This window comes from Poecile atricapillus, chromosome Z, assembly GCF_030490865.1.
Source record: "Poecile atricapillus isolate bPoeAtr1 chromosome Z, bPoeAtr1.hap1, whole genome shotgun sequence".
Classification (NCBI taxonomy): Eukaryota; Metazoa; Chordata; class Aves; order Passeriformes; family Paridae; genus Poecile; species Poecile atricapillus.
This window is the reverse complement of record NC_081289.1, coordinates 16,338,699-16,362,080: the sequence shown is the minus strand read 5'-3', so window position 1 is coordinate 16,362,080 and position 23,382 is coordinate 16,338,699. Positions and strand designations below refer to the sequence as shown.

Here is a 23,382-nt window from a genome sequence, read left to right as displayed (position 1 = left end):
AGCCCACACTCCTGTCTAAACACCACCATTCCCACTAATGTGAGTTCTTCAAGGTAAGCTCTGCATAAGCCTGCACAGGCTTGGGAGTCAGCTCTAATTTTAGCCTGCTCCCAATTAGGCATCTTGTCTAAACTAACCACTTAGGCTCTCAATGGAGTGAGAAAGGTGAGTCAGCCCAGCTATCCTGGACACCCATCTGAATGCAGGATAAATAACCCAGCTTTCTGCACTGACAAGGCAGAAAGGAGCTGGGATCGATGGAAACCTCGCGCCTGACCTGACAACAGCTGAAGTGAAAGGGGAAGAATCTTCCCCTGGGCTGAACTGGGGAGTAAAAAGCCACCCAGCACCTCAGTAATGAGGCTGGATAGTACGTCCAGTCAAAGGCTTGCTGAGGAATAACAGAGAGATAGTCTTGGTAAGAAATGTGGCTCCAGAAATGCATAAACAGTGAAGCCTGATGTGCATTTGGTTACAGCCTCCTCCGGGATTCAGACATATGCCAGCTCTGCAACCACAGAGCCTGGCACAGGCCCTGAGCAGTGCAATACCTGCCAGCAAGTCCACAGGAAGAAAATGCTGCGCCAGAATATCTCAGTAGGCAGGCAGAATGCCTCCAAAATGAAGCCCCGAGCCAGGCAGCCTTGATAATCCACTCCTCTCACTCAGCAGAATGAACCCTCTTCGGCAGCAGGCTGGAAACAAAATGTAATCGAACACCTCTCTGGCCCAGCATCATCACACTTCTCGCTCTGAATCCAAGTGCTCTCCCTGCTTCACAAGGCAGTTTCTGTGGCTCTTCGAATCCCTGTGGCTCTTCGAATCCCTGTGGCTGCTCTGCTTGGTCTTTTCACTGGCTTGTTCAGAACAGCCATAGGAGAAAAGCACCAGCCCCGAGCACTGACCCCACGTTTCGGTGTGCGGCAGGAGATGTTATTTTTCTGGACAGCAGCCCAGAGACACTGGGCAAAGCTGGAGCAGCAGCAGATGTTATGATACATGCTCTCCTGCCCCAGCTCTGGCTAATGAGGCAGCAGAACCCACAGAGCATGAGAGCACCGACGCCAAACTGGAGACCGCGGCCTGCGCCTTCATCTTTTTCATTATGTTTAAGATCGGGTTTTGTTGCAGACTAAGACACGTGAAAAGATCTTTAAAAATACAGATCGATGCTTCCTATTGTTCAGAGAGAGGGGAAAAGAAAGATATTCTCTGCCCTAGCTGCAAGGAGCATCTCTCAGTTGCATAAAGCACATGCCCAAATTGACTTACCACAATCATTTGTGCCACGTAGCTCTCCGGGCCAGTGTATTCAGTTGGATCTTTAACTTTGACAAGAACTATAAAGTACAAATAATGCCACATGTTGTGTTCTGCCTTTATATGCTCCTCAAACGAAACCGTCTTGTTATCAAATTTGTCTCTCTCCAGTCCTGTAAAAAGAGAAGAACATAAAGCCAAAAAATAAACTTCAACATAAAATTACGTAAATCTCTTAAATATGTTAGAGAAAGGAACCTAACTTAATTTAAAGGATCATAAATTTGAAAGATCTTAATTTAAAAGCCATAACTGCCAGGCAAGAAATACCAGGCCAGAAGGCATTCCTGACAGAAGTCTTTCAATGCAGCATTTATTCTCTTTTGTGATATTTCCTCTTAATAACAATAACAATATAATAAATATGTTACAGTTTTACACTGCCTTCCATGCTGAGGGCTATAAAATGTTTTACAAGTGTTGGCTCTGGCTCTTTCTAGATGTATACTGGGAAGCACATAGTGTGCAGACCAGGCCCTGATCTTCCAAAGATTTATGCACACTTTTAGCATCAAGCATATAAAAAGTCCCTCGTAAGCTTCAGTGAGATTGTTTGTGGGCTTAAACCTGAGAAGGTTTAGAGAAGGTGAGTCCCTGCAGCTCTGTTGTCACACAGCCTTTACAGAGCTGTCATCATAAGAAATTTTTTTGATTTTTCCATTATAGAATGGTCCAGATCTCTGAAGAATACCAGAAGTGAGGAAGGAGAGGAATCACCAGTGTTTGCCTCCATGTTTCTGCTCGCCTCCCTGTCCACAGACACTAAAGATGCTGCTCTGCACAGCATTCATCCCTGTCAGTACAGCCATGGAAACAGCACCCAGCCTACAAAAAAGCAGGTATTTGTGAAGTTCCCCAGGGAGTGAAGGTCTGCCCCTCTTTATGAATGCAATTGAAAATAAGTGTGATTTTCCATGGGCTCTGTGGGGATGATTTTCACTGAATTCTTTTGTTCCCTGCTTCATATCACCTTCTGAAATCAGCAGTCCTTGCCGATGCTCCCCCTCTGGAATGCCCTGTGCTGTGAAATAGAAGCTGAGCTTTCATCTGCAGCACGCTCTGTGAAACAGAGTCAGCAGCTGCCCCGTGTCCATTAGTGGTGATGATGCAAGCGTGAGACACAACTCTTCTGTCTGCCTCGGATTCTGGGTGGAGACTGTGAAGCCACCTCTCAGCAAAGCTAGCTTTTGATTCACAAACCAAACCTGTCTCCTACTGAGAGGGAATAAATTTGGAATCAACCTCTGGAATTTTTACAGACTTTCTTTGTAGAGGACAACCACGCCTGGGGTCCAAGCTTTATTTATTGAGGAATAGTTAATTTTCACTCCTTTTACCCTCAAATATCTCAAGAGATCAGTAACACCTACCACAGATGAAACAGGTGGTCTTTAGTATCTCTTCCTTTTTCTGCTTTTCACTCCTGAGATCAGCAAATGTATCAATGATGACTCCAAAGATCAGGTTGAGAACAATAATTATGACAATGAAGTAAAACAGAAGATCATAAACAACCCGTGCAGCAAACAAGGGCTCCTGTAATAGCAAGGTTGCAATGGGTATAAAACCAGCACAAATCTAAAATATTAAACATTTTCTCATTAGCTCAAGCAAAGCTACAGATCTTTCTTTTCATATGCGAAATTCTGCGAGCCCTACTCTCAGGAGTAGGGAGGGACTACCCAAGTCCTTTTCTTCACCATGACAGAGACATGAAGTCACCCAGTTGTTCAGTTTCCCACACATTCATGGGAATAATAGCACTACCCTTTGTGGTGTGCTTCAATATAATTAGCATTAAAGAGCTGCTAAGTGGCAAGGTTCAGTTTCAAAGGGTCACTTTCAAAGTTCGTAAATGCTTACGGACTCCGCTGGGGATAAACTTTGGCTCCTGCAGAGCCTCCCAGTCTGTGAGATTGGATTTAGACTCTTATTACCAGCACAGGGAGCTCTTCCATACAGATTTGAGTTGTCTCTGGACTCTTGCAAGCCCTGCTGAGATCCTACTTAATCCTGAATTTATTTATAACACGTATGGCACATCAAGCAAAGTGCAGCTAGATTGCCTTTATTTGTGATATTCTTTCTGAACCTAAATAAAAATGCATGAAACCACCCAAATATTAAGGGAGGTCCTTAAATGAAGTGCATTTTTGAGGAAACTTCTGGAAAAGAAAATATGAAATTCTGGTTTGATCTTCATGCTGGCTGAGTACAAGTAAACAGGACCTATTCCAGGGCCATGCTGAATATAAGCTAAAATGTCCAGGTGGAACTTCCTGGGATCAGTCCCTGTCCGTTCCTCTGGTGCCATTGCTGGGCCCCCCGGAGCAGAGCCTGGGCCCTGCTCTGAGCCCTCCCTGCTCACAGGGACACCCAGGGCTGAGGGCCCCTCTCAGCTGGGGCTCCTCTCGAGGCTGGACTGCCCCAGCTCCCTCAGCCTTTCCCTGTCAGAGATGCTCCAGGCCCTAAATCATCTCTGCAGCCTCTGCTGGCCCCGCTCCAGGAGCTCCCTGTCCCTCCTGTGCTGAGGAGCCCAGGGCTGGACACAGCTCTCCAGATGTGCCTGGCAGGGCTGACTTCTTAGCAGTGCTTTGAAGGTTATGATATTCTGCATTTTTCCAGAAGTAGTAAACAACTACCTAGAGATCCTTTCTTTAAGTATCGTCATCATACCAAGCTTAGCTCTTCCCATTAAATATCCCATCTGGGATCTAAAAATTACATGGATAAATCAACGGTGTGACATGAGATCAGACTAGATAGAAACACTGCCTATAACCTCCAAAAATTGACTTTGGCATTCATGAGATGCGCAGGGAGTAATGCATTTCCTGAGCCAAAACACTCACATCTTTGGAAGGCTTTCTGAGCACGTCTCCCACACCACCACCATTCCGCAGGCCTTGGTTTAACACGGTCACAATGCACATGAGCAGGGTGTCACAGGTCCTTTCTATTCCATCCTCCTCCTCTTCACCTGCAAACAAGAACCACAGCATCAAACAATCTCTCATCAAACAAAGCCACAATTCTGTTAGAGAAAGCAACTGCAAGACACATCTGTCTCTCGTATTTCTCATCCAGAGCCTCATTGATCATCCCCATCCATGTGCACATCGCTGCTGGTGACATACTTAGGCACATCAGGCACACTTAGCCTGAAGTGAGATGGAGAAAATCACAAGCAGGGCTCCCACCAGAGCTGTTAATGACCCAGAGCCACCATCTCTGCTCATGGCAGCACCCCTTCTCCCTGCAGTCCTCCCACTGCTTTCCCAGTGGGCCCCCTAAAAATGCAGCATAGACAAGAAGCAATATAAGCAGAGAATTAGAAGCACATTTGTAAAAGGATTGTCTTCCTGTGAAATCATTCCTCTACCTACTCATGTACAAGCCAAGTCATGTTAGCATTTCAAGCCATAAAGAGGGGGCTGGCTTTTGTTTGAGTCTGTCTGACCATGATCTTTCCACCAGCACACGTGCCCAAGCACAGGTCTGACAGACATTAAATGAAAGGCTCTCCCTGACCTCAGCCTGAAAACTTGGATTCTGTTCTTATCTGTGCTGCAGAGCTGCTGCGTGGTTTTGGCCAAGCCACAGAGGGTACTATTGTACAGGAGATATTTGAACGTGCAGAGGAGCTGGGCTGGAACACCAACCCCAGGGGACTTTGTCCGCCTTGGCCAGAGTCCCTCCCACCACACACTCACTGCATCCACAGCCTCCCTTGAAGAGCCCTGCTCGAGCTGTTCCCTGTGTCCTGCTGGCTTGGGCTGAGGGTCAGGATTGTTATTGTCATTCCTCCTGCCTTGCTTTCTCTTTAGGGATACGCTTGCTTAGGCAGGGAAGGCAGCGATTCACACTCGCTTTCCTCCCTGCGCTCATTGTAACATAGTTTAATAAATAACAACATCCCGCTGTGAGGGTTGACTGAAACACATATTTAACAGCCCCAAACCACCACATCTGGGGCGCTGAGATAGGCTCTGATAAATTGAATTGACTGCAAGCACTCACATGCAGACAAGTAATTTGGATTTAAATTTAATTTTGGATTTGGGTTCCCAAATTGTGGTGCATGCATCCCGGCTGGGATAGGCAGGACAGCGCTGATGTCTGCTGCTTTTGCCACCACTGCTTCTGCTTCATAGGCAAATTAAATGAGAAACAACTCCCTACTGAAAAGGGACTTCCGTAGCAAAAAGAAAGGTAAAAAGGAGCAAAAAAAAAAGCAAAAGCAGACATCAGGACAGACTTCCTTGTAAAAATATATGGTCTTTACAGACACTACACCCCCAATAATCTTGGATTTAAAAATAACTGCTTAAATATTGAAACTGAAAGGATTGAAACCTTTCAAGAAACCTTTTTTATCCTGTCATACCTAGATTTTTTTTACTAGCACAGTGATGTTATTCATACCAACTGATCTTTGCTGTTGTATCCTGCCATTATTCCCTCCTTTCAAACAATACTCCATCTTTTATTTTTTTTTTTTTTTGAGCTGTGCTTGAGAAGGAGACCATCCAAAAACTAAATTAAAAGCCTTGAAAAAAGCCACAGCTTCTATTTCCTTTAGGTAACTACAATATTCTCACTGTTCACAAGAGCAGACTCAGGGTGCTGGAAGCAGCAGATGATCAGATTCTGGTGAACAGAGACAGTAATCTGGGACTGAGAACTGAAGAGGGAATTATCTTCCAGCAGCCCTAACACCCAGCTCTCTCTGTCCACGGAGATGCTAATTCAGAGCAAGCCAGGCTTCAGAGAAACAAGATCCATCACCTTGCACGTCTTGCAACACAGAGACAGAGCGTCAGCATCCCAGAAAAGCTCCCAGGGAAGCAAGCTCAGGTTGCAAGATCTTTGCCAAAGAACCAGACAGCCCAAAGTTGGCAGAAACCTTTAGTGCAGCAATGTAGGCTGTGGGCAGTGTACAGACATCGTTTTTGCTGTTCTGTTCCCACTCCCAGATGCAGAGCAACAAGAGCTGCCTTCAACCTGGGGGCCAGGCAACCCTCCATGTTCAGCCTCAGCTCTCTGTTTTCAAAGCTCAACAGCAGTCACAGTGCAGGCTCAGACCCTCTAGGCACCAGCTATGCCTGTACTTGAAAGAAAGGAAAGTGCAGTGGATCTGTAGAGTGCATTGTTGTTAAGGACCCAATATTAACACTAATTAATATTGGTTTGGGGGGGTTATTTGCAAACAGTTCCACCCTGGAAAGTGGCTTGTGAGGGTCTGGACAGCATTAGGCAGGCTGTCTTTTGATTAAATTTAATTCACAGGCAAAACAGGTTAAGTGCTAAGACCACCCCACAATGTTAATCACGGGGCAGGGGGAGGGATGATAGGAAGATTTACTTCAAATAATCCTCATCTGGTGTCCCACAGCTACCTGGGCCACACAAGCACATGAGGTGAGACACACCTGTGCCCATGTGGATCCAGCAGAACTTGCACAGAGCAGAACCACACCTAGCAGTGGAATGAGTCTTTGGAAATGTCCCCTTTTACAAAGAGGTATCTGTGCACCTCTCTAGCACAGGTCTTTATGGGCTACAGAGGATGAGGAGATATGTACTGTAGGATGTGAAATTGCTGTAAGTGATTCAGGACTTCACCAGGCATAGACTGAAGTGATATGGAAATGTCTTTGGAATGGAGAGAGGGAGACTGAGGCAGATGAGATGAAGTATTTTTATGCTGACAGCCCAGAGCAGCAGTGAGCAGCAGGCTGAGAGAGGGAGGCTCTCTGGGCTCAGCACACTGGCTCCAGGGAACTCCCTCACCAGTAAGAGCAGTGACTGAGCACAGACTCCACCAGTGAAACCCAAGGAAGAAGCAGAGACCCATCAGAAGAGATGATCAGCAGTGATCTGATCCAAAGAGCAGTGTAATTCAGGTCTCAGTCGGGTCCTGAGATGCCACTGAGAACATTTTCTCTTCCCCACACAAAGCTGTAGATTTCTCTGGTGCTGCAATGTGAAACTCCCTAAATCTCATAGAATCATAGCACCATTAAAGTTGGAAAATACCTCTGAGACCAAGCCAAACCACTCACCTTACAATGCCATGTTCTCCACTAAACCACATCCCAAATTCCCTATTCTCACACCTTTTGAACACTTCCAGGGATGGTGATCTCATGCCTTTGCATTCCAACCCACTCACACTTTTGCCAGAGGGAAAATCTGTCTCAGGAAAAGACAGAAAGTAGAACAATTCTTTTGACAAGGTGTCTAAGGTGAGCAAAACTGTTCTTGCTGGATGTTGGTGGGCTTTAATGGTACTGGATAAATAAAATTTCTTCAAGACTAAGTAAGAGTGCACTTAGATGTTTTGTACAGCCCTCTTTCATTATGGCTTGATTTTAAAGGAGCACTACCCAAACAATGAGAAATGTGAGATTTCTATCATTTAAAGAGCTTGGCAAAAGCCACATTGCTTCTCTTTGACTGATTGATTACTCTTTGAATGCAGCAGCTTTGCCAATAGCTCTTAGTCTGTTTTCTCTATCTAGTCAGACAGCTTCCCATGTTGTTTATGAGGCCTGTTTACACACCAGCTGGGGAGAAAAAGCCTACTTTTATAGCCCTCTCCCTGAAGGCTTTGATCCTAAAAACTCAAAAATCAGTAGTGGAAAAATAAAGCTTGTGAAACAACATTATACTGGCACACAGAAAGGGACCATTTATGTCCTCACTTTCAGCCCCCATCAACCACAGGCAACTGTGGCAATAAATATTTTGAGCCTGCAGACCATCCACTGTGCACACACCTCCGGTGCAAAGGCCACAACACATCAAACCAAACTTACTACCTGCAGTGAAAGACCAGCCACCTCAACTGGACAGGGCCCCATGGAAAGAGTGGGAAACAGACAGACACATGGGCCTGGATCTGGGTTCTTAGGACTTGGCCTTGGCCCGGATGCAGGTAGAAAAAATACACAAAAGCTTGCTGATAGATATGCTATGCCATGAAAATGAATTTCTGTGGCCCTAACTGGATCTAACAGTGGCTCAGTGCGTGCAGGTGAGGATGCTGCAGACAAGCAGCAAGCTGCTTCTCTCAGCTAAGTCACTTGGCAAGAAGCAACCTGTATGTTCAAGCATAATGATTCAGCAAGCTCTTTTAATAACAAAATTAATGTCAGAGCATTTGGAAATCAGGTGTGGGAAGCACTCCCATTAACAGCAAAGCTGCCAACTAAGCTCCAAGCCTTGCAGAAGTTGATCACTTCTGACTCACAGCAGTTATCGTCACTTCTCACACCAGCAGAAGTCCCTGCAACAACACACAGATCAGAGAATCACAGAGGGGTTTGGGTTGCAAGGGACCTTAAAGTCCATCTCATTCTGACCCTCTGCCATGGGCAGGGACACCTTCCACTAGACCAGGCTGCTCCAAGCCCTGTGCAACCTGGCCTTGAACATTTCCATGGATCGCTTGGTTCTGAGTGATCGGTCTGAGGGAACTTCTGTACTGACCTGGGTTAAGATCTGGGATACTTGTGGAACAGTTCTCTTTTGCACAGGCTTCCATCATTGATGTCAGGGTTGTAGTGGGAACTTCACCAATACCTGTGGAAAAAGTGGGATGTTGACAAAAAGACAGGCACTACATTAATGTAAAGTTATAAATCATTATTTTCTAGGAGCGAATCACCAGGTTGGAGAGCTAAGAAGAAAAAACAGAACAAATTGCACCGGCAATTCCTCTCTCCTCAAAAGAGTCTGCCTCAACAGCTCAAAGCAATCACAGTGAACAAAAACACAGTTTTATATTTACTGTATATCACAGCTATTCCCATTTCATCTCCTGAAATTAATGAATCTACATCAAATGCAGCTGCTTCTGGTGTGAACAAAATATATTCAAAGCAAGAAACAACTGTCAGATATGAAAATAATGTCAGTTTTTAAAACCATTAGATAAATTATTCACAAAAGCTGACAAGAAGGACACCAAGCTGATGTTCAGTTATCCTGAATGTAGAATATTTAAGGGTTTTCAAGGATTATAACACAGTTTGGTACTCATTTGTAAATATGTATGGGTTTGTGTAAAACACTAATTTAACATTCCCGAAGTGGTAAATGTGTACATCAGCTTGATTTTATCAAACCAATTTTCTCTTGTGCACCTTCAACAATTTTCTGCATTTCAAATTAGAGATGAAAAAAGGTTTAAGGAGAAAAAATGAAGGCAAAACTATACAACAAAATAACAGCCTAAGACAGTATGTGTAATGCAGAAAACATGCACTCTGACGTACTCTTTCTGCTACTTTATAAAGAAAAAATTTAAAGCACTTGTCCTGGGAAGCATAATGTTCCATCAACATGGAGTCAGCATATTTTCTTGATGAGTTTTTGATCAGAAATGGCAATGTATGAAGCCAGCAAGAACATACCCACACCACAAAAATCTGCCAAGAGCTCAACAGAAGCAACACAAACACACGGGAGCTGCTGCCCTGGATCAGACCAGAGCTGTGTGTAGCCTTTTTTATTAAGATGGTCACAACTACCTTTCAAAGTGAGACTTCATACCCTAAGTTATGTCACAAAAATGAATGGTAAGTCAAATATAATCCATTTTAGCCCCTAGTGGATGATCAGTAGGAAAAAAAAAAAAAACAAAAAGAAAAAGAAAAAAAAAAATCATGGTATGTTAAAGAAATCTGTCAAGTTCTTTTTTTTCATATAGTTTTCAACCAGCTGCTGAAGTACATCAGGCCCATGAGTCTTGAATGACCTTTGCCTTGTTTGTGAGCTTTAAATCCTGAAAAAACAACTTCAGGAAAAGACTGGCAAACAGTGAGTGCACACAGCCCCGGCTGGGTTCCGCCAGTTCTGTGCTTATGTACAGGTCTGAAGGGCTCAGCATTTGGGAAAATCATGCCTCGAGGAATTTAATCACCAGCTATTCTCTAGTATTTCTCTGCAGCCAGTTACTCCCCTGCCCATGCTCCCAGCAGGCTGGTTGGCAGCACATACAAAGCTCTCAACAGACCAGACCTGGCTCTTTTCTAGCACAGCAAGTTTGTAGCTCTCTATTCACTTTAGCAGTCCCTCATTCCAGAAAGCTGAAATCCTGGCCTTTTTGAAACTGGTTCCAAATCTCCCAATGACTTTACTGAAGGCAGTATTATACACTAACAATGATGATCATGAGATACATGCTGAATTTAAAAGATGCCCCTATCAGTAGAAATGTGAATTCTGTAATAAATTTCTGCTGGATGAAGCTTAAAAAGCAGTGAAATGAATGCAGTTAATGAACATGTTAAGATCACATGCCTCATGCAGTACACAGAAATTACCATGAGCTGCTTTTAAGGTGGGATGAGAACCAATACAATCCACTTCAATCTGCTTTTCACTTAGGAAAATCCTTAGGAAATAGAGATTTTTTTTTTAATGTTATCATAAGTTTGTGAAGCAAACATAATAAATCAAATGTGTTAGATTTTAGCATTTCAACAAATAAGCCCAGACTAAAACAACCCTATACACATTAAATTTTACACAGAGACTTAATTGAGTTCTAAGGTATATGGAATTAGTACTGCACTCACACAGGAACAAATAAAGAAATTTGATGTCCTTAGATGAAAAGTTAGGTTAGGCAGACAGAAAAAGGGATACATCAGAAGGAAATTTTAATATAAAAAACAATACCTGCAGCAGGGGTCCTGATTTTCAACCTGTCAACCTCCATGATAAAGTCATCTTTCAGGAAGAGGAAGCCAATGATGGAGAAGAGATAAACCAGGATGAGTGCTAGCACTGCAGTGAGGATAATTGAACGGCCATTCCGGGTAACACTTTTTATCACATTTAGCAATGTCTCCTCCCTGTATACCAGATCAAACAGCTGGGGAAGGCAGAGAGTAGAGGAAAAATGAATACAAATGAGGCAATATATAGATTCTACACAGGAAAACAATTTGAACTACTGAAACATACATCGAGTTGTGTTCTACCTTCTCAGCTTCATAAACTCACATTGATTTCAGTGGGAGCTGGGCGTGCTTATGGAGGAGAAAATCTAGCACAGAACTTTAAATTTTAAAACTTATTATAACAAAATCCAAAGCTACAAAGTATATTTGAGCCTGATTCAGAGATGGACAACACCTACCATGAAGATCCATTGTTTCCCCCTGTATAAAACCAGGTTAGATTGAAATTGAAGAAGTGTCTTCATACTATGGATCTTTATCTACAAAGTAATTTTTCATGTTATCTCTCATCTGACAAACATGCACAGGCTGCAAATCAAAAATGCACTCATACATATAAGTAATTACATATTTGTAAACTTATTTGAGTTCATGGTGTCATGTAAATGTCACATGGGCAAGGATTGGGGCCACCCCTCTTTAAGACAAAGTTAAATTCATGGCACTGTTTGTATAAGACTAGAAACTTTTATTCTTCTTTATCCTGCATTATAAGCTTTCCTGGCATTTAACTTTAAAGAAAAGTATATATTAAGATAATATTGCTTTAAGTGTCAAAAGCCTAAACCAGCAATTAAATGTGACAGGAGCTTTACAAGAACCTCTAACTTTTTTTTCTCTTACAATTTTCTTGATGTTCTATAGTGCTTTGGACCTTATCTATAATGTATGTATTTCCACTTCAAAACACTCCGATTACTGATATAAAGTGACACACTGATTTATCAAAACTCTCCACAGAAGAAGGTATTAGCCACAACTTATCTGAAATCCACAGCCTTATGAAAGGATTAATAATGAAGGAAGAAAGAGGGGAGACAGTTATAAACAAATATTAGAGTTTAGACTACATCCACTAAGTGAACACCTGGAAGCAACCGGAGTACATGGATAATGTCCATGAATCATGGACATTGGTCAAGAGCAATCACTGAAAAAAAGTAAGTACAAAAAATGTTTCTTAAGCTGCTTGGCACTTTGGATAGAGATCACCTAACTCATTGAAGGAACAGCAGGTAATTTGTGCATTTTTTAAGAAGGAGAGTTACATCCATTTGAAGAGGATCCTGCAGCTACAGCCACAATCTTGGCTCCTTTAAAGTCTGCTTCAAAGTTTGAGCAGATTTCAATGTCAAAATCTGGAAAGTCTGACTTCAACAGCACTACCTGAGTTAGCACTAAAACCCTGAAAATTTTAGTGTGCTTAACACATCTTTGAAATGCTAGTTCACCACTATTCAGCAAGCTGAGAAAAAACACAACAGGAAAGTGAATCCATGTAAATGACCACAATTTAGTCAGTCTCCCTACAAATTTCACATGTTCCACTATAGAGCAAAAGGATTAGCAAACAAGAGCAGTGAAACACCTTTTATCGCTACTCAGCATGAAGGGAGCAGTCAGCGGAGTTTAGCATAATTTTGTGTGATTCATTTTCACTGCACCTGTACCAACTTATTAAAAGGCATTCCATCTGGGTAATGGCAACAAAAGAAAATGAAGTGGGATACATTTCAGGTGATGAATCTTCCTGCTACACCAGAGGCATTTCCCAAGTAATTTGATAAAAATGTATTAGGGATGAGGAATGGGATCCTTTGGTACAGCTATGATGCACACACCCCTGGACAACTCAAAATGCTAGGGCTGACAGAAGATACAGGAACACAGAATATAAAGAAAGCTGGGAAAAAGGAGTGGGCTGGGTGATGATTGTCTGAGAAGAAAGGAGCAAACTTTCAGTTCTAAAACAGATAAAATAAGTCCTAACAGAAACAGGCTCTAATAAAAACAGCAGCTCCTAAGGGGCAGCAACACAACGGCATGCTAAAAATACACATGATTTGGCTTGATTGTCAGGAAGAAATTGAAGACAGCTGCACGGGTAACGGTATTTTCTATTTTTGCAAAGTTTTCCCCTTCACAGCAGCACGTACTTACCAGGAAGCTGTAGAAGAACTCGTGCACACAGAGGCCCAGCATGCAGACCAGGACATAGGCCACGTGGTAGAGAAAAGCCATGTCCATGATGACCGCTCTGTAGCCACGGGTGAAAGTCCCACGGTTCCCAACAAAGCTCACCAGGAACACGATTTTGTTACAGAGCTGTAGAGGGGTAACAAAGGCTAGGTTTAAGCCATCAGAAAAATCTTGGTATTTATTGTTTGGGTTGCTGTCTAGATAGGTTGGTTTGACTAAAAGAACAACCTTTAGGTAGATAGCCATAGTGAGGCGAGAGAAATCCAGCTCTGACAGCGCACTGGGAATGAGCCCGTGAGGGTGAGTGGAAGTACATCACCTCTCCAGCACTGCACTGTGCCTCACTACATTGTGATTTATTCCTATAACATTAGTGATGACGTGGGCAGGGTTAATGTCACGAGACATTAAAATCCAGCTGGGGAGTGAACTCCCAACAATTTTGAGTTTAGACCCGAGACTATGTAAGAGGAGCGAGACATGCTACTGCCAAGAGAACAATAGTAACACAACAGAAAGTGTGTGTGGGGGTGTGTGAGATCTATTTCCTTCAGATCGTGTTCTTCAGTTTAAAATCCCTAAAAAACCCCTTCAGAACTGAGGACATTTTTGAAGTGTAGTATTTAAACAGCAGCATTAGATTCTCCATGGCTCCCAAGCTTTGCCTGCACACGAGCAGCACTGCACAAGTGAACAGCAAAGGGTCTCACCTCATCTCTCTGGCAGTCCAGGACAAGGAATGAGGACTCAACATGACTCCTTTGTTCACAAACTTGATGTGGGCAAATACTTCTTACTTGCCTTTACCTTTGACTATATGTCTGGGTATTTTTCAGTATGTGAAATTCTCACATACAGAACTGGTGGCAAACAGCTCAATACTTGGTGCTGGGGTGAATTAGAGCTGTAGCAGTCAGGCAGAAATTTAAATAGACGACTTGTGAGCATGATTGTGTACTTTACCAAGCTCAGTAAGCATGCAAGCTTATTCATGTCTAAGTTAAGAGATCTGGCAAAGGGCTGAGAGAATTTTTAATTTTGAAAACTCTTTTCTTCCTGAAAATATATTTAAGGTCTCAGAAACATTTCACAAATTTGTGTCAATAGTGCTGAGATTAGTGTAGAGAAAATTATTCTTTTAACATGAAACTGTAGATTTGATTGCCCTTATGCAGCAATATTGCTTTAAATTTCATATTTTTTTGTTTGTAAAATATTTGCATATGCACAAAACTAAACCAGTTTTTTTCTTAGCTTCCCACTTTGCTGACACTGCTGTTTCAGGATGACTGGAAATGATTTATTTTTTTGGCTTAACCAATTAACCAGAAAAAGAAGTTTTTGCTCAGCTCTAATCAAAGGAGTTTTTTAATAGGAGACCCTTAACATCTTTCCTTCTGCTGAAAGGGAAATTCTGGTTGCTTTTGAAGTACTTACATTAGCAGCACCAAGGAGTATCAAGGTAGGACCGAGCCCTATAGTATATATAGACCTGAGAATAACAGACACCAAAAAGGGTCGAATGCCAACAGGCTTGGAGATGAAAAACAGCATTGCTGTGCAAAACGCCACTGCTATCCAGAGGAGCACGGAAAACAACGGTGAGAGCGTGCCTGCACAGAGGAGAAAGGGAGATTTGAGAAAGGCATCTTTGGAGACTCCATTTTTCACCAAGAAACGGATCCAAAAGATCAATTCCTTTGCCGGCAGAGCTAACAAAAGCGTGATTCATGCATCACAACTGCTGACCACAGCTTGCCCTAATTGCAGCAGGAGCTATTATTCTCAGAGTATTGTTGCTTTTTGCACAGGTAATAATACGAGCGGCTAATGAAATTTCCATTAAAATCCAGGGAGTGCTCAGAGATGGAACAGTTTACCCTTCTCCTGGAGCAAGCCACTAATCAGCTCCCTTCTGCAGGGATCATTAGGGCCCCTCCGGTCTGATTCCATGATTGCTCGGCTACAGAAATAGCCGGTGCTGGGGGCAGCACAGCGAGTGAGAGGAGGGACACGTTTCCAGCCCCGGCTCCCAAAACAGCAGCTCCCTGCCGAAGGGCCGCGGGTGTTCCGCAGGAGCCTCTGCACGGGAGCGGGGCACTTGGCACAGCGGGAGCGGCCCCGGGCAGGGCTGGGCAGCATCTGCAGTGCTCCCGGCTGCCTGCACAGCCAGTCCCTGCTGCTCTGCAAGATGCTGGCTCCAGGCGCTCCCCGAGTTTTGAGCCATGCCCCTGTTTTCCCTCACCCTCGGCTTAAAGCCCTGGAAACGCACCATGTTGCTGTGATATAAAAAGCACATTCAGATCTCAAGGCACTGTCACACTTGTACACTGACTTCTATTGTTATGGGATGAACTGAGAGGTCAGTGACGGGGGAGAAGGGAATTGAAAATTTAGCTAGACTCACAATAGGAATCATGCTATCTCTTTGGCAACAGATACACAGCTGAGCAGCATCGCTGGGATTAGAAAACAATGAGACCAGGCCCTAGCCTCAACATTCAGATGGCATCCAAACTCTTCCGAAGTTCAGGAGTATTTCTATGTGGGAGGTTCAAGGTCAGCTCTGGCAGAGAGTTTCTTCGCCAACAAGATTTAGAAACTTGTAAATGATCTTAAAAAATTACTTGCAAGCCCATCTGAAAGGTAAGGCCAAAGCTCTCTGTGGTTCTTCCACAAACTAGCTTTCCTTCCCTACTGCAGGTCCAGCAATTTCATGTTGCAGGACCCACACCAGGACCATGTGCAGACAGGTACCCTGGAGGTAAGGAGTCCTCACAGAATCATGGTCTGGGTTGAAAGTGACCTTAAAGATCACCAATGTCCATTCTCCCTGCCACGAGCAGGGACACCTTCCACGATCCCAGGTTGCTGAGAGCTCCATCCAACCTGGACTTGGACAATTCCAGGGATGGGGCAGCCAAAGTTTCTCTGGGCAACCTGTGCCAGGGCCTCACCACCCTCACAGGGTAGAGTTTTTTCCTCTAATATCTAAATAATAATAATAATAGTTTAATATCTAAACTAAATCTACTTTCTGCCAGCTTGAAGCCCTTCCCCCTTGTCCTGTCACCACGTGCTCTTGTCTCCTTTTTTTCTTTTAGGCTCCTTTCAGGAATGGCCTTCAGCTGGAGCAGTTTTGCTTATGTCATATTACATAAGAACAGCAAACACCTCCTAAAAGGCAGCATTTTGGGATGATTAGATCAGCCCAGGCACCTCAGACAGGTGGATTTACACAGGGTGAAGGGGAAAAATGGGAGACAAACTCCAGCTGTTGGATCAGGCTATGGTGGAGAGGGAGGCTGGAAGCAAGGAGGATGCCTGATGACCTGCTAATAAGATTTGGCCACACCTATTCCTTATTGCTCAGGAGTCCCTTTGGCTTTACAAGCACCAGGAGCTGGAATCCTGAAATGCGCTATCACTGGATTACTGGGGCCACTTAAACTAATGCCATATAAATCTGCAGTTCAGAATAAGTATTAATACCTACTGATTGCAGACTAGAGGATTTGCATGAGTATAGATTAGCTAAAATTTAGTAGCTTAAAAGGTTTATTTTTGACCCTCTATTTCTCCTCTCATTCTCCCTGGGCTCTAACATGCTCTGAATGACTCCCCAGTTTACAAAGCCCTATGGAAAAGACGTTTCCCTTCTCCAGGGCACAGCCCTGCAAACTCTGCTTCACTCCACAAGGCTGTGGAGCTGCCTGAGCTGTGACCTGCAGAGACCATCCCTTGGGCTGCGAGGGCAGTGTGGTCCCCATGCCAATATATTTTAATCTGCTGCCTTTCTGTTCCACCAGCCAGCAGGAATGTTTGCTAGTGCCAGCTGTGGTGTTTGTGAAAAGCACATGTATCTACTAGAAGCTGGACTGCTTCCACCAGCCCAGTTCACATGCCATCAGACAGAGGTGACTTTCAGTCACATTACTGACTGGCCATGAATCAAAGGCCCAGAGGTGAGTGGCTCTGCTCCCATTACCAGTATTCTGAATTATTTTGTCTGCTTTATCCCAATTAAGCTTGTTTGGGCTTCAAAGAGGCCTCCTGCTAGTCTGCTGCATTCATATCAAATAAAAAATTTCATTAAATATTTCCTGTGACATGGGATGAAGCAGAGACAGAATCATAAGTTTTAAGAGTATTTTTACATAATGCATTTATCCCTTGCAACAGTTATAACCTTTTATGCCAATAAACCATATAGTCAAAAGCCAACAAGCTAGTTTTCAAATAATTCTCTTCCATATGTTTTCAAGACTGCATGTCATTCGATGTGGTCAGGCTTAAGAAGTCTCTGTCCCTCTGTTGCCAGGAATCCTCCTTCAGTTCAGAAGCTGCAGCTAAATGTGTGCAGTAGGACACTGCAATATGGCAATATAAAAAAATTAGCTGAGATCATCTAGATAATCTCCAGCTTATGCTCTGTCTATTCTACTCTGCATTGTGTGGGCCACGTGACACACAAATCAACCACTACATTTCAGGCAACATCTGGTACCTACTTAGGAGACATTAAATGGTTTCCAGATATGACTAAACCTGAAAATGCACCTTATTTGCTACCTTTAGAAATGAAAGCATCTAAAATTAAAACAAAAAAATAAGACCAAATTCTACTTGCCTTCATCTCCATCATCTCCAAAAGGGTAGAACAGAGCAACTGCTAAATTGATGAATACAGCAAGATTGAAGGAAATGCTTCCCCAGAGAGAGATGTGTCTGGAGAACCAAAACAGGGCTGGATTATCTAGAAAGGGAAGAAAAGCAGCAATCAATAAGCTGAAAGCAAGCAGAAATTCAATCACCAATGGCCCCAAGGGAATTAAATACAGATTAATGTAGAAAATATGTAGATCTTTAAAATTAACTAAAATTGACAGATATTAAACATACATTTGCCATAAAACAGAGTTTCAAGCAGAGCTTTTAATCCAAAGATCACAATACAGTTTATTATATACCAGAGTTTTGCCTCTGGTAAGATTTTAGGCCTGGATATTTTGCAAGGGAGTCTTTTCAGCTGCGTCTGAATCTGCAGCTTCTGTGCATGGGGACATAAAACCAAGCAAATAAATGGATTTTAGCACTCTGAATACCAGTCAACCAGAACACCCAGAATGTATCATCAGATGACCTATTTGGACCAAGTACACCAATGACATAGGCAAGGAACGATGGAGCAGGCATGGTGTCAGAACTGGAGTATTTTCCCCACCTCTGTCAAATTAAAAACATTTTGATCTGCTTGGGAAGCAGGCAAAATTTGGTCTGCCTGGGTTTTGTTTCTACAGAAGCTGACTATTTCCTGTGTGATGCTCAGAAGCCCATGGTCACCTGCTGACCAACAGCTCTGTACTCCTGCTTGAAAGGACTCAAACACGCCATGATCTCCATATGTGAAGTGCTATACAAACACTGAGAAATAGCCCATATCCCAGAGAACCTACAGCCTAGCTAGAAAAGACTAAAAGGGGAAACAGTGCAAAACAGGGTTGGATTTGTGTCTAGAGTCACATACATGGTTCAGCAGGAAGGCCAGGAACAAGATCAGAGGGTGCTAAGACTCAGGCAAGCACTTCAAATGTATTAATGCATTACAATATGCTTAAATGGACATTTGAAACAAGATCCTATGTGCAATAGTGTAAAAACATCTCTGGTCAAAGAGGTTTCAAACATGATGCATCCCTCCTAACTAGATTTTAAAGTACTGAAAACTTCCTGCAAGTATGCAGAGCACCCAGCTAAGTTTTTATAAACAGCGGACTCCTTCAACTGCATATGACTGTCTCAGGCTTTAGACTAAATAGCCTTTAATAGCAATTAAGTAAATATTCAGATTTCACTGTGATAACCTCGTGCTGCTAACTGCTGAGATTTAAGCATTTGGAGCCATTGCAAAAATGACATCTGTCAATTTAAGAAGCACGGACTTCATGCTAACAGACACCGTGCTTCATGCTAACAGACACTTGGCTAAAGAATGAACCCTGCTTCAACCTGTATTATCTTTTCAAATAATATAAAAAAAACCCAGCACGGGGACTTGTGGGATATTCCATTAATGAAAGGAATTGAGGAATTTCTGTTCTGAATAAAAATAAAGCAATTTTCTTTGTTTACAGCATTAGGCAGGTCTGGTCTATCTAATTGTTGGGTTGGCTCTTTTATTTGTGTTTCTAATGCAAAACCCCCAGATACGATTTTTTTTTTACTGAAGTAATTTTTTCTACAATACAATGACTTTTATTCCCAAATAGACTGCAGATTCTGGAATCATGTATTTTTCAACTTATATTCTGGTCAGTTTGCCACTACTAAGTTTTTAGGGTGCCACCAAGAGAAGCAGACTTGGGTCAATGGGGCTCATGCTGAAGACTTGCTGCTGCTGAAAATTAAAGCCTGGGAATTGACATATAGAAAATTGCAATAACATCCATGTTTCCATCACATTCAGGATGCTCCCACATTCTATCCTCAGCCTATCCTGCTGCTCTAGACCCTATTCCTTCCTGATCAATTGCTGTGAGCATATGTGTGACACTCTTAAGACCATCTGCATTTTAGCAGTGAATGAAGTTATCACTTTTAGGCATTTTTATATATGTTCAGCCCAGAAAAGAGAAGGCTTTTGGGTGACCTCATTGTGGCCTTCCAGTGCCTGAAGGGAACCCACAGGAAAGATGGAGAGAGACTCTTGACAAGGGCCTAGAGTGACAAAGCAAGGGGAATGGCTTCAGACTGAGGGTAGGGTTAGGTTGGATATCAGGAAGAAATTGCTCCTGAGGGTGGTGAGGCCCTGGCAGAGGTTGCCCAGAGAAGCTGTGGCTGTCCCTGGATCCCTGGAAGTGTTCAAGGCCAGGTTGGATGGGGCTCTGAGCAAACTGGGATAGTGGAAGGTGTCCCTGCCCATGTCAGGAGGAGTGGAACTGTGTGATCTTTAAGTTCCCTCCCAATCCAAACCATTCTGTGATTCTACGATATATAAAATATAACTTTCTGCTCCAAAGGCCAGTGGCTGAGCTGGCAGGAGCCTTCTGACCCAGGAACATGGGCCATAGCCCCATTCCTGCCAAGGGCCAGCTGCTGTACTGCCCACCAGGGAGCTGAAGACATTAAGCGTACCTGGTGGGGCTTCCCTGCCCCTCCTCTTGATGTCCCTGCTTTGATCTGTCCCCCATGAGCTTGACCAAGCAGCTCAAGGCCATACATTTGCCTCCCCAGTACCATGGGACATGCACCAGCATGGGCCAACTGGGACACCCTGCCGGCCAGTCATGCCAGGCTGATGTGGACTGGCAGAGCAGGACTGATTCCATGGGAGCTGGGCAGATCTAAAGCAGCTGAGGTTCTGCTGAGAGAGGATTTTAAGTGACTGACTTTTATGAGTCTTTTAATGGCCTTTCAGGAATCTGCAAACCTCAAATATGCAGCTACACATGTTTTTGTTAAATATTAGGGGCCGTGGCTTAATTAGGTGCAACACTATCAAGATTAGTAGAACTACACCCAGTTCTTCCACCCCTCAATTTAACTTTTGGAGTCCAAAACATCATCTTGAACAAATTAATAACTGTTCCATATTACACTTCTTTTACGGAGGCATGCAGATATCTCAGCTGACCTACACTCTGAAGCCCAGAACAGTTTTGTCTGTTGTAGTATCAGAGTGAACAGAGAAAAGTGTATCATTAAAATTAAAGTATTTGAAGGTTTAAAAGCAAGGTTTTAGCATGATGAAGCTATTTTTTTAAAATTACAGTACTTACTCCTAATTTTCTTTTGCCACTTCATCTCGTTGTACAGATCCTCAGTCTGCTGGAAAAAGTCATTGACTTTGCTCCCTTGCTCATCTCTCTCTGTTGTATTGAATACCCGACTTTTGGATTCCCGAGTGAGGAATTCGCAAATATTGGGGACAGGAAAGACAATCTTTTCCATTGTTCTATCGTGGCGAACAATCTACAAATAAAATGCACATTTTTGTCAGAGTCTGTGACTATCTAATAAGTTTGTAATATTTTTTCTTGTTCACAGCTCCCTTTTTATTTACAAATTAATGTATTAATTATTTGGACATTACAATAAAGTTGGACCAATCAATCCCAAAACAGAGTAAAGCTGTTTTAATTTTCAAAAGCCTGCCTGAATAAGGTGGCAAATATAAGTCTCAAGAAAAACCTAGGTTCAGACTTCCCCAAATATAAAAAATGTTGTAATTCAGAATGCTTCAATTTGTCAGCAAATTGAAACAAATCTCTCCCAGCAAAAAATGGAGAAGTTCAGGGGCTTTCTGCTCTGATTACAAAATACTTTTCTCATCTTGAATCTCTTTCTATGATGGGATAAGTTGTAAAGGTGAATATACAAAAATAACACTGTTACTCAGACAGCACTCGTATCTTGTCAGTCTTTGTCTTTTTATTTGACAAACCCCAATATTTTGAATTGTTTGCACTTCAGCACCTACTAGCAAGTTACTGGCAGCTAGATTTTATTTCATCACACCACACTGCCATCAAATTTGCCTCCCCATTCTGATTGTTGACTTTGCATTACTAAAAATACAGAAATGGGTAGAAAACCCTTTTTGATTCCTACGACCATGCTTCTCTACAGCCCCTGGTGAAAATAAAAAGCCCCCACTATTTGAATTTCAAATCAAGCAAATGAGGTATGTTAATATAGGGGAGATAACATCTGAAACACCATACAGGTCTAGGACTGCTTTCAAAGACAAGCAATTATCTATTTTGTACAGCAGCAATGCTAGGTTGAGTTTCACTTTTCCAGAAGAAGCTATTGGCCACATAAAAGTTGACCACGGTGCTTGCTTAATGCCTAAATTTACAAGCTACACAGATAAACTGGCTGATAATTGCTAAGAGAGATCTCAGCAGCACCCAGATTGAAATACATTAAGAGGAGCACTGAGCTGCTCTCTGGACAGCAAAGGCCATGGAGGTTCCACCTATCCTGTGGTGGGATACCTCTGTGGACCTTTATCTAAGACCAACCCATGGCAGGTATAAAGTTTAAAATAGAGAGCAGAACTGCTGAACCAGGCCAAGCCTTGGTATTTTAAACAAAAGCCATATTGAATGTCTACACCACTTCAAAACCTCTTTGTACTCCAGCCAGAGTTTTAATTTGAACAGCCAGCATCAATGGCTTTGAAACTCATGATTATTTATTTGAGTGACGTACCATACAAGATGATTCTTGACTTCATTACACAGGTCCTATCCACAGTCATTATTTCCCTAACAAAACATGTTTGCTAACACACAGCAAGGCTACTGTGAAACGATGGTTTGGAGGCACTTCTAATATAGGTGTATTCCTTTAGCTCCCACAACCAAAAGCATATTATTCAACCTCCTCTTCATAAATAATCCACACCATTTGGAAGCTTAAGAAGAGGAGATACACCACATGCAAGACGCAGACTTGTCTCATAGTCCATCTTCTGGAGAGCAATCCTTTACCTCTATCTGTGCCGTATGTTTGGCATAAAACCTCAAGGCTTCATCTCCTTCGTCTGGATCTGACCCTGGCTTCAGCATCTGTTGCAGTGTTTTATTGTGACAAGCCAACTAGAAAAAGAAGAAAAATGTGGTTTATGTCCTGCTGCTATGTTTTCAGCTTTATCATCTCCACTTAACTAACACAAATCCTCCTTCCCCTCATTCCCATATACTTACATGCTCAACCCAGTGGGGCTCTTTCCACCGATAACAACAAAAATGTAATTACTCGAGAACAATAGAAACAATTTAGTCCTACGAAGTCAACAGAAAGTCTTCAGCTGAGATTTATGAAAGGCAACTTAGCCTCCAGCCTGGATGGTTTTTGGAGGGCTTTTGACAAATGCCAAAAACTGAGACTGAATGCATCTTTTCACTTGAGTTTAGACATAAAATTTGCATATCTCTGAGTACTATTACAATTAATTTACAATTACAAATTGTAATTTACAATTAATTTTTCTCAGTGACTTCAAATGGCTAAACTAGGTTGTAGGTTGGTATTCCAGGGCTGTAACTATTTCTGAGGGAGCTGGACTGTAGTGCCAGGCAAATACATCCCTAACAGTACA

General features: G+C 42.8%; 1 protein-coding gene across 1 annotated transcript in view; it reads right to left on the bottom strand.

Moving 5' to 3' along the window:
* The window catches only part of LOC131592968 (inositol 1,4,5-trisphosphate receptor type 2-like), a 241,875-nt gene that overhangs the window by 22,478 nt on the left and 196,015 nt on the right, over positions 1-23,382 (bottom strand). The window contains exons 46-55 of the mRNA XM_058864988.1: positions 22,772-22,879; positions 21,053-21,245; positions 17,905-18,030; positions 14,712-14,887; positions 13,236-13,400; positions 11,011-11,206; positions 8,815-8,907; positions 4,173-4,300; positions 2,691-2,856; positions 1,273-1,433 (exon numbers count right to left, since the gene is read on the bottom strand). Of these exons, the coding sequence (XP_058720971.1) occupies positions 1,273-1,433; positions 2,691-2,856; positions 4,173-4,300; positions 8,815-8,907; positions 11,011-11,206; positions 13,236-13,400; positions 14,712-14,887; positions 17,905-18,030; positions 21,053-21,245; positions 22,772-22,879 (1,512 nt within the window). The remainder of the gene's footprint in view (positions 1-1,272; positions 1,434-2,690; positions 2,857-4,172; positions 4,301-8,814; positions 8,908-11,010; positions 11,207-13,235; positions 13,401-14,711; positions 14,888-17,904; positions 18,031-21,052; positions 21,246-22,771; positions 22,880-23,382) is intronic.